This window comes from Manihot esculenta, chromosome 10 (genome assembly GCF_001659605.2).
Source record: "Manihot esculenta cultivar AM560-2 chromosome 10, M.esculenta_v8, whole genome shotgun sequence".
Lineage (NCBI taxonomy): Eukaryota > Viridiplantae > Streptophyta > Magnoliopsida > Malpighiales > Euphorbiaceae > Manihot > Manihot esculenta.
The window spans coordinates 1,391,591-1,410,457 of NC_035170.2; the positions used below are offsets into that span (position 1 = coordinate 1,391,591).

Sequence of the window (18,867 nt, forward strand, 5' to 3'; positions counted from 1 at the left end):
TTTAATATAATAATATTAAATTATTTTTAATTAGTAGCCACAAATTTTGAGGATTAATTTTATGTGGATAGTAAAATAAATATTAAAAAAATAAAATTATGGTACTTCAAAATTCAATAAAAATTAATTATGATTAAAAATATAAAAATTATAAATGTTTTGTTATTTTAATTAACAAGTGCAGTAATAAATAATTTTATGAAAAAAATATTACATATATACAAATTAAAAAGGAACAGAATATAATTTAATTATGCATATAAAACTTATTTATAGCTCATAAAATATCAAATAAAAATAATAAAAATATTATTTTATTAATTCAAATTTAATTGAAATTAAAAATCTCAAATAATATAATTGAAAATTTAAAAATGATTTAATATTATTAAATTGAATTTATTAGTAATAATTACATATTTACATAATATATATTATATAAAAAATAAACAATAATTAGTAAATAAAATCCTTTAGAAAGCTGTTAGGTATTGCCGTTAATTAATAATCATAGGTACATTTGACCAGTAAATCTCTATTTCTTTTCCTCAGCAGACAAGTCTTAGTCAAAAACGTTGAAGCCTTGAAGCCTGCACCTTCCGTGGCACTTTTCATTTTCTTACTCTTTCCCTTTAAAATATTTTCCCAGAAAATCTCTCTTCATTTCCCTACTCTCCTTTTAAGCCCTTCTCACTCCTTCCCCCATCCCTCACACCTACACCCATAGCAGCAGAGAGCGCCTCCCTCCTCCTCCTCCTCCTCCTTGATCTTGTACATACACACAAAAGATCAGAAAACAAGAGATGGGTTTTGCAAAGGAAGAGAAATCAATCATCAGAGTTTTAAAGACTGTATTCTTCTTGATTGCTTTGTTAATCTCTTTCCTTCTATTTTCTGCTCCTGTTCTTCTTGTTATAGCTGATACTGTTCTTCCATTTTCTCTTCTATCTGCTTCTCTCTCTTCTTCTTCTTCTTCTTTATCATTTAAAACTCTCTCTTCCCATTTCAGTAACTATGATTTCAGATATTCTCTCATTGATATTCCCCTCATATCCATCATCAGATCATCAATCATCATCTGTAAGTATCCACAGATTGAATATTAATTGATTTTTTTCAGAATTTTTCATTTATTTTTTTGATTTATTTGCAGGTGTTTATAGTTTCTGTGATGGACCAAGGCTTTCAAGAGGGCCATATCTGGGGATTACAGCTATTTGTTCTGTGTTGTCTGTAATTTATGTTTCATTGAAAGCTCCTTATGTGTTCAGTGTTTCAAGAATGAATGATGAAGGAGAAGGAGAATATTCAAAAGCCATGGAAATTGCTTTGTTCATTTGCTCATGGGTTTTAGCAATTGCTCATATTGTTGTAGCATATAGAACAAGTTGCAAAGAAAGAAGAAAGCTTCTTGTTTACAAAATTGACATTGAAGCTGTAAGTTTCCTTTTCTTTTCTTTTCTTTTCTTTTCTTTTCTTGCAAGATAATGTTAAATGGAAAACAGTTTTTAAATTAAGGGAATAATTATTGGGGAGAATAGGAAAATATAGAATGAAAAATCTTAAGAATTGAGAAATTATACAATATAATTGTTATAACATTGCTTAATATAATAAACTAAAAAAAATAAAAAAATTTAATAATTGCACTCACTGGCTTAATTCGATGGTAAGTGCATGTGCTTAAATAGAATAAATCTCAATTAGGTTCCGTCCCCAGTTGTCATTTAAAAAAAAATTAATAATTAAAACCTAAATTTAAATATTTTCATTTGTCTAATTTAAATTCAAAGTTTTGAGAATATTATTTAATTTAGACTTAGGATGCCCATGAAATTCCCCCACCAAACGACCATGTGTGAATTATTTTCTGAAATTGCCCAGTTAGAGCTGACAGCCTCAAATGACTCAACCATAGAGACACAAAAGGAAAAAAAATCAGTATTTGCCTATTTTTTTTCTTTAAAAAAAGGGGATTTTTTTGCTGGCATGTGATATAGTGTATTTGGAAAGATGTTCTTCACATGAACCTTGAGCCCATCCCAATCCCATTTGGTCAAACCTAATAAGAGTTATTTTATATTCAAAGAATCTATAATGGGCAGCCACCATTGCAGATGGGCAACTTGCAAAACTTGACCTTGTTAGTTTTATTATACTATTGTTAGCATAAATTACATTTACGTCCCTATATTTATCTAATTTTTCATTAATTATATTATAAATAATTAAAATATTTTTGAATATATTTATTTTTAAAAATACAAAGACATATGATAATTTTGACTAATTTTGACATATTTGGAGATATAAAAGTAATTTTTTTCTTATATAATTATTGTTGTTATTCTATAATGCTATAATTGATGAGAGCCCGCATTTCTTTTGTCCTACCAGAGCAAGAACCTAATACCTTATTTTCAAGAATAATATTACCAAACTCTTGGGTTTTCTTTCTTTTCACACACAAACTTTGCCAAGAATCTCCCTTTTCTTGATTCTTTTCCCACTGCTAGAATCTTATATATAAAGAAAATAATATATGTTGCTAATCTGTAAATTCAAATTGAGTTCCTACTTCTTTAATTCTCTGCTTCCTTTTGTCAAATTGCTTAGGTTTTGATTCCATAAGAAAATCATAATTTGTCTTACATGTGTAGGTTTCTGCTTGCAAGAATGGATTTCCAGGCTATAAAAAGATTCCAAAAGAAGAAAGAATCAAGTGATTTCAGCAGTATTAATCAATGAATTCAAGGACTAACAACAACATTGCAAAGATTTTTATTTCTTCTTCTTAAGGAAAAAAAAAATCAAATTCTTCAGTGTCCAGTTGCAGGTAATGGTCAAAATCTCCTTTCTGTTCGTTATGAAGCCAACGCCAACTGTTTGATGTTGGTACTAAATGAATCACTGGGCATTTTTTACGCACAGGCTTATCCAAAGGCAACCTGCAAGCTTGAGATTTACTGAAGATTTCAAAACTAACAAAAGAGACTCTCAGTTCCTAGAATTGTATATATAAAGCTTTTTAATCATTTACAGAGTTGTGGAATCCAGCATTTATTTTTATTTTATTTTCTCTCTCTCCTTTTTAAATAATTTAAAGTATAAAATATATAGAGCATTTTGTACTTATTGCAATGAAAAGTTTCAATTAATTGATTAATTAATTACTTGATTCAAAACATTATATATCTTCAAGCATTCAATAAAATGGATGATATTAATATTTCTACAATTAAAAAATAAATATTTTTTGATAAAATGTGTGTATATGCAGCACATTCCAAATTGAAATTAGAAACTCAAAATATAAATAAAATCGTATTTGATCAAATTCAAGATTCACTTAAATAGAACTTGAATCTAATCTCGTTAAAATGAAAAATTTTATAAAAATTTAATTTAATTGATTTTTTTAAAAAATTAATTTTCTTATTTAAAACTAAAAAAATTCATCCTTTTTAATTTAAAAAATTTTATTAATTTTTTATTTAAAAATAAATGAAAAGTAAAAAGAATTGTTGGATGTCACAAATTAAAATTAAAGTTAAAATTAAAGAAATGGCTTTTAAGTCAATCAGAACTATATAATTTGATTTCAATCCAAAACTATACCATAGGGTTTATGTATGCCATAATAAAATTAAAAAATTAATTAAATTTAAATATACTAGATAGCATTGCAATGTATCAAACATAAGTACACAACCAATTAGTTAAATTTTTAGTAATGAACGAAGAAAATATCTACATACGGTCTCGTTTCAGCCTTCTAGGTTGGTCCTGCGATGTTTCAATTCAATTCCGCCTTCTAAAGCCTACAGGCCCTACACAAACGTGGAACGATGTCGTATCAGCTTGCATCTTTTCGAAGAGTAAGCAGCTGCTCTCGGCCCTCAGGGCTCATTCCTCCCGCTCTGCACTCTGACGAAGCAGTAGACAGCAACTCTGGAGAAGGAAAAAACCAGCGAATAAGCGAAACAGAGTGAAATGAGATTCAACTTCGAGCTGACTGAGTCGAACGTGGATCCGTCTCGACAATCCCTAACACCCAAAGAAGAGGTCCAGTGGGTTCCACTCAACTCTCACCCGCTTTTCACTTCTCTAGACGACGGAGACGCCGCTGCTCAAGCGCCGAGGAACCTCTTGGCATGGGACGGGTCTTCTAGGTTGTATTATTGGGATTCGAGAAAGCACTGTCTCCACCGCATTTCTATTCGGCTCGGCGAGCCAGAACCTACGTCTGTCCTGGCTTCTACTCCTTCAAAGGTGCTCTTTCTCCCTCTTTCTTTTTCTATCCTGTTTGGTTGCTGAGAAAGTTCTGGAAAGTGAAGGAGATAACTGGGAATTTCTACTTAATTGTCTCCATTTAACTTCGTGGAATTATTTGGTTTAAATTCCTTTTCTTAGTCCAATAGCAGTGCATTTCTGCTCCGCCCAGGTAATTCGGGTGTTAAATAGCTTGATATGTGATCCGGCCTACTGAATGCTTTTGGTTCCAGGTCCATTGCTCGACGCCGGCTTGCTTTATTTCAGTAGGAGAAAATACATGAGTTATGAACTGAAAAAGCCTAGTTTCTGCAAGAATAGATTAGGGAGTGATAAAATTCAATTTGATGGGAGAGTGATGCAATATCTATGGACCATAATCGGATTTAATATGAAGGGAAAGCAATGTAGGATCCACATATTGGTTATGGCGCAGGGTGGAAATTTAATATAATGTTCTTTTAAGCACAAACAACAATTCATTGTTCTTTTTCCCTCTATAAGTTTGTCTCTGCAAGGTGCTTGTTGTCATTGAGAATTTATTTCTCTAGCTTGGCAGCATTGCGTTAAATAGTTTGATTTATTGGGTTATTTTACCAGGCCTTGAAGTGTACAGTTAATGATGCCTGTTTTTTATTAGGTTTTGCTAGCAGATGTGCAGATTGACTTTGTGGTTAATAAAATCTCCATCAATAGAAATGGCTCTGCATTGGTTTTGGCTGGTTTGGATGGCCTATGTGTTATGTACCTCTATGGACGGACTTCTGACAAAGACAAAGCCATTGTTTGTAGGTACTGATGGAAATTGGTTATGTCCTTTCCATTTATATTGAAACTTAGATATGTTTATGATGTTTGGAAAGCAAACACACACACACACACACACACACACACAAATATGTAAAGTGACCCTTATTCATATTTGTAGGAAGTCCAATGCGTAAGTAATGGTACATTGGTTGTATTCATGTAACATGTGTAGATACTCCATGCATGAATATGCATGTATGGATCACATCCTCTCTTTTTATTGATTGGTTTAGTTTACTCTAACTGTAAACTCTGGGTAGCTATAAATTCCCATTTTGTTGTTCACCCTCTGTGCAGGACTGTTTCAGTTGGTTCCCAAATCTATTTCAATGAAAGCAATTTGATACGTGCATTGCAAGTTGCATGGCATCCTTACAGTGATACACATATAGGAATCCTTTCTTCTGACTCTGTTTTCAGGTATTATAATTTTTATTTTAATTGTTTCCATGATATCATTTTGAGGAATAGAGGTATATTACTTATCTGAGTTCCAGCATCTCAAAGAAATGCTTAATATGGTGGTTGTTATGTAGAATTAAACTTTTTGGTTTGTCTTGATAGTAACGCACAGAAAAAAGGTATTATAAGGCGAAATTGTTAGATTGCTGCTGAAACTCGTTTCCAAGTTAAATTAATTGGGTTGCTGTTGCAACTTAATCACATAACCAAGCTTATGATTTAATAGAAATGGCAATTCAAATTAAAAAAATTATTAATTGATTTAATTTGTAATAATGCCAGCTTTTGTCCATGTTTATCTGAAATGTGTAAACTTGAAATCTTGCTAGCAAAATTTCATACAGTTAGTCCTTAATTATAATTATTTGAAAATATGGATTAGGATTTTGGATGGGATTTATGTCATTTTGACTTTTTGCTTTTTCCTCGCTAGGATTTTTAATTTGTCTTCAGATCTCCTGCAACCAGAGCAGGAGTTTTATCTACAGCCAGTTGAACCAGGTAGATCTAGACGTGCTGCATCAATATGTCCTGCGGATTTTTCTTTTGGAGGAGACCACTTGTGGGACAGGTTTAGTGTAAGTTTAGTTGACATCTATCATGCTACATGGTGTTTAATATTTTTTATTAATAAATGATGAACATGTATGTATGCATGTAACTATGTTTGCAGTTCCTTTTGGTGTATAATTTAAGCACTTAGTTCTAATATTCTGGTTGTAGTTGTGGTCTTCTCTTCTGGAAAGTGGAAAGTAGTTGTAATGTTCAATTGCTAATCTTTGACATTTCCTGCAAATTTTTCTGGACAAAACTCCTTCATACTTCAAAATATGCTATCGCTTTTATTCACTGATGGTTTCCCAAGCACTATAGCCACTATTATTCTCATATACTTTCTGAGGCTTCATAGCGTCATTCATCAAGTCTTAATGGCATTGCCTGTTGTTCTCTATTAGATATATTTTGATTTCAATGAAAATATACTGCCTAATGACAAGTTTTCTGCAAATCTCATTATTTTTAGTTATGTTGAACGTTTATTGGCTTATTGGTGTCTAAGAGAGTTGAATGGTGAAAAAGGATCCATTAGATAACCCTGGATAGTTCAGATGCTTTCTTATTGTTGTTCATTGGCTTATTTGAGAACTAGTGTTTTCATTGTGTAGCAGCTTTCATCACTTTTTTATTCATTTACTGATTAATTAATTTTTGGTAATCATGCAGGTTTTTGTTTTATTCGGTGATGGTTCAGTTTATATCCTTTGCCCAATTGTTCCATTTGGAAGGTACTTTTCATCAAGTATGTTCTTCAAGTATCTGCAACTGCAAGAGTTTGCTTGCTTACATTTTTTTCCTTTAGGGAGTAACAGATGGCACTGCAGTTTTTTGCACTACTAACATGAAAATCTCATGCTTCAAATAATGGGATCATGATTATCCTGCATGGGATTTCATGTATCATCTATGGTCTGCTAATATTCTTACTAGGGTTGAGTATTTGCGGTTATTTTTTTGGATATTGTTTAGTTACTGCTCTGTTGTTTTCTGCTGCTTGTTTAATTCAATCTTTATATAATGGATGTTTTTATATTTGATGCTGATCAAAGTTGAGTATTTCATTTTGTAACAGTGTTCACAAATGGGAGTCAATATTGGAGATATATAGTGATGCCCACACATTTGGCCTGAAATCAGCAAATCAGACGGCTGTTAGTAACTCTAATCTAGCAATCTCTTGGTTGGAAGCAACATTTCCTGAGTTTAATAATGAGGCAATGGACGGGGAAAATCTTTTGGCATTAAAAGCTCGACCATATGCTTTATTTGATGCATCACTTTGTTTACAGGTATATTTATTTACTCTTTACTTTTACATTGCTTATGTTTGCCATTATACACACGCTTCCAATTGTGAAGTAATTTGTGCCAAACCAGTTTTGATGGTGTGGGTAGTGGATATATGTGTTTGTGTCAAACATGGTTCTTTCAGATATATTTCCGACAGGCATGTTTCTAAAAATAAATGTTTTTCTTGAATATGCTGTTTTACAAAACTTTGAGCACTGTATTTGCAAGAAGAAATGAGAACCTTTGATTAAGAATGTCTGCGTGTTGAATTGACCTGATATTTGGTCTTAGTCTTGTATTGATGTAATCAGACAGGTTTCATGCACAAATGGACTAGTCAAATATTAATGTTAAATTGTTCATCTTGTTGACCCTCTTGATTAAATTAACATAAAAATGCTTAACAAATTTCATTTTCCATGCAACATTATTATAGTTGTTTACTGTTCACGTTCTAAAAATGTCCTTATAACAGCTTGTACTGGTTATTATTGACTTCATAAAGTGTAAGCTAACACTCCTTTGAATTTTTTTTCTTCTTCTTTTCCTAAATAACTTCCATTGAGCATTGCAATCAATTTTAAAAGTCAATGCATCTAGGCATTTATTATTATTTTTTACCCAAATAAATGACTTCTTATGGAGGTCACATTAATTGCAAAGGATGGGCTAGCTCATCTCTTAAACATCCTATGATTATTTTTAGCAGGTTTGGTTAGATTGCATTAATGTTTTCCTGTGAAGAAAGTTTTTAATTATCCAGAAGCCAAAACTTTTGCTGCATGAAATTTGGAGCGTTAAATTTTGTTGTATACAGCGGAAGTGTGGAAACCACAAAGAAAATAAAATAAACATCCACAAAACAAATTTTACGTGGTTCACCCTCTCAATACAGGGCTATGTTTATGGGTATGCCTTCTTTCACTATCTTTAAATATTTCATCCAATTACCAGCTTAAAGTTATCAACCTTTTGACCCTTTATGCATAATTAATTCCTTGCTATAACTGCTAATAACAAATGCCTTAGGCGTAACTCAATACCTTTACTATTTTAAGCTTTATACACCACAAAGTATGTTCCACTTCATGGGCAATAATCTCATTATTAATGGACATTACTTTCTTCAACTTGAATTCTATGTCCTCTCCACCTTAGGTAGCCTTTCTCTCCTCCATCATATTGCAATGGGCCAATATGGGGCAAAAGACAAAAACCTCTTCGCAATAGTGTTAGACTCTTCGATTCTAATATAATTGGGAAACCTACTCAATTTAAGAATAATACTAAACTAGAAGTCTTATTTAATATAGGAAATAATCCCCCATCCTAATCTGGAATATTTTTGCTACTAAATAAAGGTCTTTCCAAAACCTAGATGAATTATGAGTCGTTAATATACAAGTTCGACGTCTTCGAGGAACTAACAAACCTTTTTGTTTTGTTTATCTAGGGGCCTCTACAGAAAGTACATCATCGCGGGGAAGCGCACACGGCTGTTCGGGGTGTGGAATGTGAAGGTCATGCAGTTAGTTTCCTGTATAATGTTGTCAGCAAAGATTCAATTTTGGTGACCGCATGGAGTGGGGGGCAATTGCAAATAGATGCCCTGGCTGATGAAATCCAGCCAGTCTGGACTATTGGTAGCCCACCTCGTCTTCATGTTGATTCCCATGACCATATTCTTGCTCTTGCTATGATTTGTGAATTAACCTCAAGCGAGATTCCTGTTGTGAAGCTTGATCAACCAATTGATCATACCGTTTGGTTAAGTCATCCACCTCCATTGCTGAGACTTGCAATTGTGGATTTGGCTTTACCAAGGAAAACAGAAAGTGGATCTAATATAATGATGTTTGTGGATCCCCTCATGCCTGAAAGAATCTATTCAGTTCATAATGGTGGGGTAGATTCAATATTGTTGCATTTTCTTCCATTTACCAGTCAGTCCAGTGGGAAGGAAGAGACTGTCCGAACTCCCTCAGTGCATCCTGTCCTTAGCACATGCCAGACAGATAATTCCTCGCCCCTATGTGGTTTTGAGGCATTATCAGATTCATTTGGATACTCATGGATTATGGGAGTCACCTCCATGCAAGAATGTTTTGTGCTAGAAATGAAAACATGGAATTTATTGCTTCCAATACATGTGGACATGGAGAAGAAATCTCCAATCTCTGAAGAGTTGAAAGAGGAAGACACTCCAGACATCATAAGCAAAGAACTTCTTAGTGGTCCTAAGGTAGTTCTTGTTCCTCAGGCCTCACCAAATCTTCGATCTGTTGCTGCTGATTCTATTGAAGGCCGATCAACTCTGCATCAGTATTTCAAGCTTTTTCATGAAAATTATGTTGAATATGCTCATAAGGTGAGAATGTGCGATCTTGCATGAATTTTTTAATCACTTGTACTTACCTAGGCCATGAAATAGCAATTAGTTGGCAATGGTCACAAGTGACATAAAACAATTGAATGGTTACTTTAGTGAGCTAAACAAAAACTGTAAGAAGTTTATTCAAGGCATTTACTGTTTTAGAAAAAAGAACTTTTAGGACATCATTCTGGTTCTGTGTTCTTAATTACAGTTGACAAGGTCCAGTACTCTAATTGCACCTCATTGGAGATCCAATGATGCTTTCTGCTTAATATTTTTCTAAGTCTATTGGCATTTGAAATTTTATTGTTATACCATGTCTGCTATTTGAACTTTGGCAATAACACTTGACCTTTAAGCTTGGTTGTGTTTGGTGTACTTGGCAAGATCTTCTACTTAGCCATATTAAAACCTTGTTCTGGGATTAAATAAAACTGTAACAAGTTATATAAAGATGTTTTTTTCCACTTCCATAGGTGTTTTTTGAGCTCAAGCACCATGGGCCTCAGTTGAAGAGAATTGTTGATGTCCAGCATGCTCGCTTGAGGGAGGCACAAGAGAAGCTGTTGAAAGTGGAGGAGAAACAATCAGGATTAGAGGAGAGGATCAATCATGCAATCCAGGTACACAATCTCCTGGAAAAACGCTTGGAACGCTTAAGGAATTTGCCTGGGGCTCACAAGAAACCTTTGTCGAGAGCTGAACGTGAATTTAAGTCAGAGCTTGGTAATAAATATTATGCTTGTTACAATTGCTTTGTTTATACTTATTTGTTGTTGCCATTAATCAAAAACCATTTTATTCTGACAATTATTATTATTTTTTTAGTTATAGCCTTTTATATTTTACCTTTATCATTCACCAAAATATCAGTTCTGTTGTATAGTAGTTTCTCAGTTTTTCATGAGATATTCTTGTGGGATTTCATGATGGTATCTATTTTAGCATAGCTGGCCACTACCTGACATCATTTTAATTACTATTTCATTATTGTGCAGATCACTTTACAGGAGTTGAATTGGACGCTTTGCAAAATTCCATCGACACTTTAAAAGCTAGGTTGAGAAGGCACACACAGTCATCGAAAGCTAATGTGTTGAATCAGCCAAGGCAATTGTCAGGGAAGAATTATGTCCAAGATATCCAAATGTCCCAACTGAAATCTTCACTAGCTAAACTCTCACTTGTCAACAGTGAAAACTCAAAAAAGGTTAAGCTTGTTGAATCTGCACTTAAAAGTCGGGAAAGCAGTAGATGATGAAACAAACCAACTTTTCTTTCTTGTCTTGAGATATTTGGTTTCCCATGTTGGTCTGCACTGCAAGAATGGTTCCGCTGCTATGTGCTTTTATATGTGCTTTTATATTGGACCATGTTGTGCTTGGACCGACACTCGAAAACTTGATTTTGGGTGCTTTGGTGCAAAGGTTTGTAAGTTATCAGTTAGCACCATGTATTTTGGCATGCTTACGTAGGAAAGATGGTTTGAACAGGACCTTGTACTGTTGCAGAAAAGTATCAAACGTACAGGTCAGAATTCCTCTCCACATTTGTGTCGACTTTTAGTCCCTTTGTTCAAGTTGTGACAGTAATACTTGCAATATATTATTAAGAGTTCTAGCCTTTGTATTGGTTTGCATGACGAGGATATGTTCCCTGAACCCTTTCTTAAGTAAGAAAAGAGAAAAGGGTTTGGCGGGGTAGGAATATTTAAAAGCGTTTGCTAATATGAACGTCTGCCCATGGTTGTATGATGATATATTTGAGAAAAGTAGCAGTATTCATGACTTTAATGATGGATCGATCGCATTCTTACTTGCATCCGGATGCATGCATCAATATTTAAGTGAGTTTTACTATGTTTTGAGATAAAATTTTTCATAGTTTTTAATTAATATGTCGGTTCTAAATAGGATGAGATTAAAGTTCAACTAATCTTTATCCGTGCTCCATTTCACTGTCTAATAAATTGTCCTAATCAGCATACCTGGAACTAGTCAAAAGAAAATAATTGAGCTTATAATGTTAGTCGGAAGCAAGAGTTATTTGGGGCGGTGATTTATCCATTTGGTGAAATGTATTAATTTGATCGGACGGTTGTGCTGAATAAGCACCCAAATCTCAGTGGAACTTGAGAGGCTCAAGGGAAAGTTGGTTGCACCTAGCAAAGGTCGGTCAGTTAGCCCTTCTCATGCTCAATAGAGTCCAAGCCTCGAAGGTACAAAATTCAAAGCTTAACCCATATTAATAGATATAATTTTATTCTGCTCCATGTGCAGGTGCTGTCTATTTTCTTTTAGTGGAAGTTGCATGACTGAGTAATGACTTGCAGATTTTAATCTCTCAAATAAATTATTGCAGATTTTAATCTGCCAAATAAATTATTGCAGATTTTAATCTGCCAAATAAATTATTGCTTTGTGATGAGAACTCGGGGGCTAAAGTTTGTACTAAAAGGTATGTTCTTTCATCATTTCTCCCATCAAAGTTCAAAAGCGTATGTGAAGTGGACAACACCTTGAATAAGCAAATTGAGGTTCCCCCCCTTCCTTTTATAACTCAGGATGGAAAAAAATATACTATATATTATCCTTTTCCCATTGCCCTAATGAGAATAGGAATGATTCCAGCGCAATTCCAAGTTGGAGGCAAATGATGCCTAAATCCCCATTACCTGTACTAATCATTGATTCCATGACTTAGAACACATGTTAATTTGAACATATGCTATTCTATTACTTTTCAGTTTCATTGGGATTCAGCATCAAAAGGACTACATGTTCTTCTACATTCTTTTACTCAATCTCCCTTCTCTTCTAATCTAACACTTTACATGATTTCGACGGTGCACGTTGATAGGGTAACGTTTCTGTGTCCGGGTCGTTGGAAAGAAAACCAACTTATCATCCTCAGCTGGAGTCCAACTGTCCATGAATGAAGAATATTAGTTTCAAGAGAAATTGGAAAATTAACTATGAGATTGATGCATTATAGAGTTCGATCTTAGTTAGAGTCAATTATACGAAAAATGGGAAAATAAATGAGGAAGATGGTATGTATATGATACCTGAAACTTGTTACTAGATGATGGAGGAAAACAGATAGTTCTACCCTAGCAAGCTCATATCCTGGACATAACCTCGGTCCTCCTCCAAATGGAGTGAACACATTCCCTGAACTTGTTGCTCCTGAATTACTCTATTCATTGCAAATACTCGTTAGTTCATCTAATAAATATGCAAAAAATTTGTACGTGTGCACACGCGCGTGTACGAAATTATACATATAGGGGAGAGATTTACCTGCCATCGCCACGGATTGAAAGTTCGAGCATCTTTGAAGTGATCATAGTCTAAATGAACAGCTCGAAATGAAGCGAAAACCTTCCATCCTTTAGGTATTTTGTAACCTGAATTGGATTGATATGAAACCGTAGATTATGTTGGCAGTTTCTATTTAGAGAGAATTATAATGCTAAGCTTTTTTCAACATTGCATGTGAAAAATGATTCTGTTAATGATATGGTAATTAGAGGAATTTCTGACCTTTAACATCAATGTCTGCCATTGCTCTTCTAAATACCCCACTAATTATGTTTGCTACTCTCAAAGTCTCATTAACAACCTGAAAGTCATAGATGGAAAATATTTTTTTTAAAAAATAAATAATTAATGGTTCTCATTAATAGTCATTTAATTATTCATTTAAGAGTGTACTTACGCATTGAGTAAAATGCATTGACTTGTAATCTCTCCAGTCAAGAGCTTCTCCCTCACTTTTTTTTGCCCTAATCTCCTCATGCTCCTCCTGCCAGATGAAATAATATATACGTTTACTAAAATTTTAATTATAAAAATTTAAAATAATTAGAAAAAATTGAGTATAATATTATTAAAAACGAGTTTAATAACCATTAAATGAAATATTTATATTGAAATTTTGTGTATAATTAAATATGGTGTGGGATTTATGTGTTTTAAATCGAAGAACCAGATAACAGTCGAATTCATAAATAGATCAACCCCATTCTCAAATACTTGGAGGCGTATGGTCCATCATGGGGATCCATCACCATGTGAGTATCCTCATGATCCTTTGTAGGCCCTGTCCATAACTGGGCCCACCCACACTTCTCACTGATTCAAAGACAATCGAACGGTGATGGAGGCCTCACCCATCACAAAACCAGATCATAGGAATCAAAAAGTGTATGTGATGGTGACTACATCAGCATGACATCAGCATCAACTACCACCGTTGGATGGTCCTCCCCTTGAAATCAGCACCACACGTTTCCCAACCATGCATGTTCTACAAGAATTTTTTAGTGACCAAAAGACCCTTATTAAGCCCATTGTACTTGAGGGTTTTTAGGTCATTTCAGTGGAAGACAAAACGGTCAAACAGACCAGCTGACCAAGAGTGATCAGATCAGATGTCAGAGAAGAAGACAGGTTAATATAATATTCTATTTTCTAACTTATTGCAATTTTACCATGAATTTTAATTTAACGTATTTAAAATAAATTTTATTAATAAATTACTACTTGATGTTGTTTATTTTTTTTAAATTGTTAAATATTAAATAATTTAAAAATTATAATTAATTTACATTTAAAAGATGAGGCTTTATGGAGCCCAACATGATAATTATAGGAATATGAAAATGCCACCTTTTTCTTAAAAAGAAAAAAAAAAAGAAAAGTGAAATATATTTTTTAAGGAAAGGAAATTAGAAAAATTAAATAAAAGATTTGTAGCTCATACCTTGAGCTGAGCCAAAGCAAGAGGAGTCTCGGTGAGGAACTTAACGGCAAGAGTCATTATAGTAGAGGTGGTTTCGTAGCCAGCAACGAGAAGAGCCACCAAGAAATCTACTATTTCCTCGTCGGAGAAGCCGCCGTCATCGGCGGAGAGAAGAGCTCCTAACATGTCCTTTTTTCTCTCTCCTCCCTCACTTCCTCTTCTTCTTTGTCTCACTATCAAGTTCAAAGCCTCTGCCACCTTAGTCCTAGCCTGCATAATTTTAAAATAATAAATAATAATAATAATAATAATAATAAATTAATAATAAAGTCTCTTTTCACTGGGAAAAATGAAAAATCTACGAAAATAAAAGGATTATTTAAAGAACATTGAACTTTACAACGGAATGTTTCCCATTTTAACCAAAAAAAAAACAAAGAAAGAAAATGTCATTTTCTGTAGTACAATTATTATGTTGATTCTTTTTTCCTTTCCCTTTCTTGGCAAACAAACAACAAAAATTAGAAAAGAAAAGAAAATCTCTTTTACTTTGATGGCTCTCCTATATGTAGCAGAGAAGATTGGCAAAGGCAAAGTGAAAAATCCTTCAATAACAAGCATATACTCTTTCCTTAAGCTCTCTGTCCATTCTCCTGGATCAAAACTCATCAGCTGCTTCATGCTTAACTCAAACGTTATCTGCATCCAAATCCCAAAAAAAATAAATAAATAAATAAAAATGATCAATATATTTGAAAAAAAATATTAATTTTCTCATTTGAAAGTGACCAAGATTAATATGTGACACACACTAGAAAATGACATATTGCTGAACAGTATATGATTAGTTGCTTGCATGCAAATAACTCGGACGATCCACCACCGAGTCAACTCACTGTATGATTAAAATATTATATTAATATTCCAATCAAATTTCCACCTATGTAATATAATAGGTACCTTCTTGGCTTCTTCCATGAGAAAAACCCGGTCCGTCCAGGAATCCAAGTTGAATCGAACCAACCGGTCTATATCAACCAAAAGCTGGTCTCTGATAATGGATGAATTAGCAAAACTCATGGTTAAAGAATGCAATCTTTTATGGCGGCTTCCCTTCATAAGCAACAAAGAATGTTTTCCAAGCAAGTTGGATATAGAACTTGGATAGCTAGATTCAAACAACTTCCCTTCATTTTGAAGGATGAACCGGTTCGTATCCGGGTCAACAGAGAAAACCGTCGGTTCGCCAAAAACATGGGTGGTAAACAACGAACCAAACCGGTTCACACGTTCATCAATGAAGGGTTCTGGGTTTTCAGTCTTGTATGCAGATATCAACTGCAGAGTCTCTCCGAGAAAGGGAAGACCCAGGTTCCCTGGCGGCAAACGAAGCCGCCGGCGATGTGATGTGCGGTGAATGATAAAGACGAGAGAAGAAAGAGAAACCCAGAAGAGGAGAGAGAAGAGAAGTGCCATGATAGAGAAGAAAGAGTTGCAGATTAAAGTTTCAGAGAAGAGTAAAGAAGACATTAATGGAGGGAAGTGAGAGCATACGAGAGGTATCTCATAAGTATCTTTGATAGAGAAGAGGATGTAGAAGAGAATTAACGTCGGATACTTTGAAAGCTTTTCCTTCTTTTATATATATATATATATAGACTGCTATTGCATTCACTTACACGATCTGATATTATATTCTTGCAATAAAAATGAAAGAAGAAGTGGGAAATAAATTTGGTTTTTGCTTTGTAATTGTCTTTTTGCAAAGAGAGCGACCCCTAAAAATCACGAAAATGCTTTGCTTTCTATTGTCATTATTGACTTAAATTATGATTAGCAAATAGAAAATTAAGTTCATCCAACCAACCTCTTCCAGACAATATAAGTGTGTATGAGGTCCCACAAATGAAACTTCCAAGTGATAATGAACCATCCACGTGGCAAAAAAAACAATGATGAGAGGAGTATGATGCAATGATAAGGTTTGATTTAATATATTAGGTCATGATCCCATGTTCATCCACATGTTCTCCATAAGGGACATTAAGCCCTCCACCCACTAGACACCCCATCAAAATTTTGCTTTATTACATCTCTTTTGCCACCTCATTTTTTTAAAAAGTTCATTCATATTCTAGAATCTTTGGAGTTAAAATTTAACATTAATTTTTTTATAAAATTATAACCATTTGTAAAAAAAATAATGTTTAATTACTAAATAATTATTAAATTTAACATAATTTGACATCCTTCTATTTCAAATGAACTCAGAGTTTAACCTCTATATATTTATTAAATTTATTAATATATATTAGAGTAAATAATTCGACATTTTTTTAAAAAAAATATTTTATTTTATATATTTTTTTGAACCCACTGAATTAGTGAGGGGATGAAGCTTGCTTTTGATGGGAGAATCACGGCATGTGATTGATGCCTATCTCATCAACTTAATTCCTTTTATTACACAAATCTTATTTTCTACATTATTCTCAATATTAATTTAAATTGACATAATCCTTTCCATTCAATATTTCATATGATTAATTAGAATATAAATAAATCAAGTCTGAGCCGACTTTTGAAGCGTACAATCTTGATTCATTAAAATTTTTCGAATTTGAGCCAAATTCGAATTTTATTTATTTCAAATTTAAACCGAATATTAAGAAGTTTAAACTTGATTCGTTTAGTAAATGAGTTTAGACGAATTGAACTTTTATCGAGTTTAGTCTCGAATAATTCACAAATAGTTTAATTTATTTACATGTATAATGAGTTTTAATTTAAAATTAATATGTTTAAAATTAAAATAATTTTAATGAAATAAGTATATTTACAAATTAATTCGTAAATTTATAAAAATGAGTTTTTAAATCTTAATGATCTAAATATATCCGAGTTTAAGAGTATAACTAAACTATATAGAGTTGAATTTTATAAAATTTAAGTTTAACTCATGAAAGTATATGCAGAATTTGAATTTATTTCTCTTCTAATAATAATCTCAATTTATTTAAAGAGTTTATTCGTGAGTCTGATCATAAATTCAAAAACGATCGCAACTCATGAGCCGAATACTATAAAATTTAAGTTTGATTAGTTTATAAATCGAGTCGAACTCAATCGAATTTTTATCGAACTAAATTTCGAATAGTTTTATTTAAAGTTGACTCCTTTAAAATAATTTAATTAGTGAAAAATATTATAGAAAATTAAATAAAAAAATAATTAATATAAGGTTTTAATATCTTAATTTAATTTATTTATAACTCACAAATTAATGTGAAACCATTTGAAATATCAAATATATAATTTTTTTGTAGTGATGACGTCAATAACAAAATCAACAGAATTAATAATTTAATGTGACTTAAAATTAATATGATAAATTTACTAATTAATTCATATCAAATTATGATAAATCCTATCTGAAAACACAGTAAATCTTATTTAAGTTATAATTTATTAAATCTTATATAAAAAAATCAATAATATAAATTAAATATTTGTATTAAACTGTTGTATTTATTATTCAAAATTGACTATACATTTTGATGAATTCATTATAAATATTTAATTGATAATTAGATTTCGTTTTGTATAATATTAAACTCATATTAAATATATTAATTAACATATTAATTTTGTAAATATCATTATAAATATTTGATTTTAGAAATTATTAAATTAATTTTTATCATGCATCGAACACGTATTTTTGATATATTTATAATTAAACTAATTTTGAAAAATAGAGGATTATGTGCATTTTATCGAGAAAAAAGGACGAAGAAGAGACAGAGTAGTCAAGTCAACTGGACGGTGAGGCTGAGGCACGACCACAGAGAAGCACACGTGTGAGATGAAAATGGTGAGAAGTACTGGCGAGTGTTATTTCCAATATTATCCAAGACAAGACGCTGAGTAGACACGAATGGCTTTTTCGGAGATTCCACGTGTGATTCTTTTTATTTTCCAGACACTGACTCTGACGATGAAAGAAAATTCACAAAAATTTAATTTTCTTTACAAATATTAAATAATAAATTATCTCGATGACACAGCTTGACGGGAACGTATTGGTTTCAGTCTAATTTCAAGGTTGAAATCGATAATTTTAATGGTAATTTATAATATATTTTATTACATCTCACGTGAATTTAAAATAAAATAATATATTTTTATAAAAATATTAAACATTTTTTTAAATGAAAACTATTTATAAATTTTTATTATATTTATCTTTAATTTTAATTATATGTATATTAATTTCCAATTGAATCAAACTCAATTATTACAAATCAAAGCGTAAATGCTATATTTTCATATATGATATTATTTTTGATAATTTG

At 32.4% G+C, this 18,867-nt stretch overlaps 3 protein-coding genes across 4 annotated transcripts; 2 read left to right on the forward strand and 1 right to left on the reverse strand.

Moving 5' to 3' along the window:
• The first annotated feature begins 572 nt into the window (after positions 1 to 572).
• On the forward strand, positions 573 to 3,124 carry LOC110624582. Of its 2 annotated transcripts, XR_002489441.2 has the most exons (4): positions 573 to 1,080; positions 1,154 to 1,437; positions 2,661 to 2,836; positions 2,932 to 3,124. XR_002489441.2 is itself a non-coding variant. In XM_021769780.2 (3 exons), the coding sequence occupies exons 1-3, from the start codon at positions 804 to 806 to the stop codon at positions 2,724 to 2,726; spliced, it is 627 nt and encodes a 208-aa protein (XP_021625472.1). In that variant the 5' UTR covers positions 573 to 803; the 3' UTR covers positions 2,727 to 3,124. The 2 variants fall into 2 exon arrangements, 1 of the variants encoding a protein (XP_021625472.1); XM_021769780.2 differs by having other exon boundaries at positions 2,661 to 3,124.
• Positions 3,125 to 3,856: 732 nt separating this feature from the next.
• Positions 3,857 to 11,389, forward strand: LOC110624938 (nuclear pore complex protein NUP88). The gene is made up of 9 exons (XM_021770415.2): positions 3,857 to 4,272; positions 4,913 to 5,064; positions 5,380 to 5,502; positions 5,978 to 6,122; positions 6,769 to 6,830; positions 7,175 to 7,391; positions 8,846 to 9,760; positions 10,243 to 10,492; positions 10,765 to 11,389. The coding sequence occupies exons 1-9, from the start codon at positions 3,994 to 3,996 to the stop codon at positions 11,022 to 11,024; spliced, it is 2,403 nt and encodes an 800-aa protein (XP_021626107.1). The 5' UTR covers positions 3,857 to 3,993; the 3' UTR covers positions 11,025 to 11,389.
• A 1,019-nt stretch (positions 11,390 to 12,408) lies between these two features.
• LOC110624089 (cytochrome P450 90A1) lies at positions 12,409 to 16,211 on the reverse strand. The gene is made up of 8 exons (XM_043960773.1): positions 15,473 to 16,211; positions 15,062 to 15,211; positions 14,534 to 14,782; positions 13,487 to 13,573; positions 13,312 to 13,390; positions 13,069 to 13,175; positions 12,834 to 12,964; positions 12,409 to 12,690 (listed from the first exon to the last, which is right to left on the reverse strand). The coding sequence occupies exons 1-8, from the start codon at positions 16,040 to 16,042 to the stop codon at positions 12,588 to 12,590; spliced, it is 1,476 nt and encodes a 491-aa protein (XP_043816708.1). The 5' UTR covers positions 16,043 to 16,211; the 3' UTR covers positions 12,409 to 12,587.
• Between the last annotated feature and the right edge of the window lie 2,656 nt (positions 16,212 to 18,867).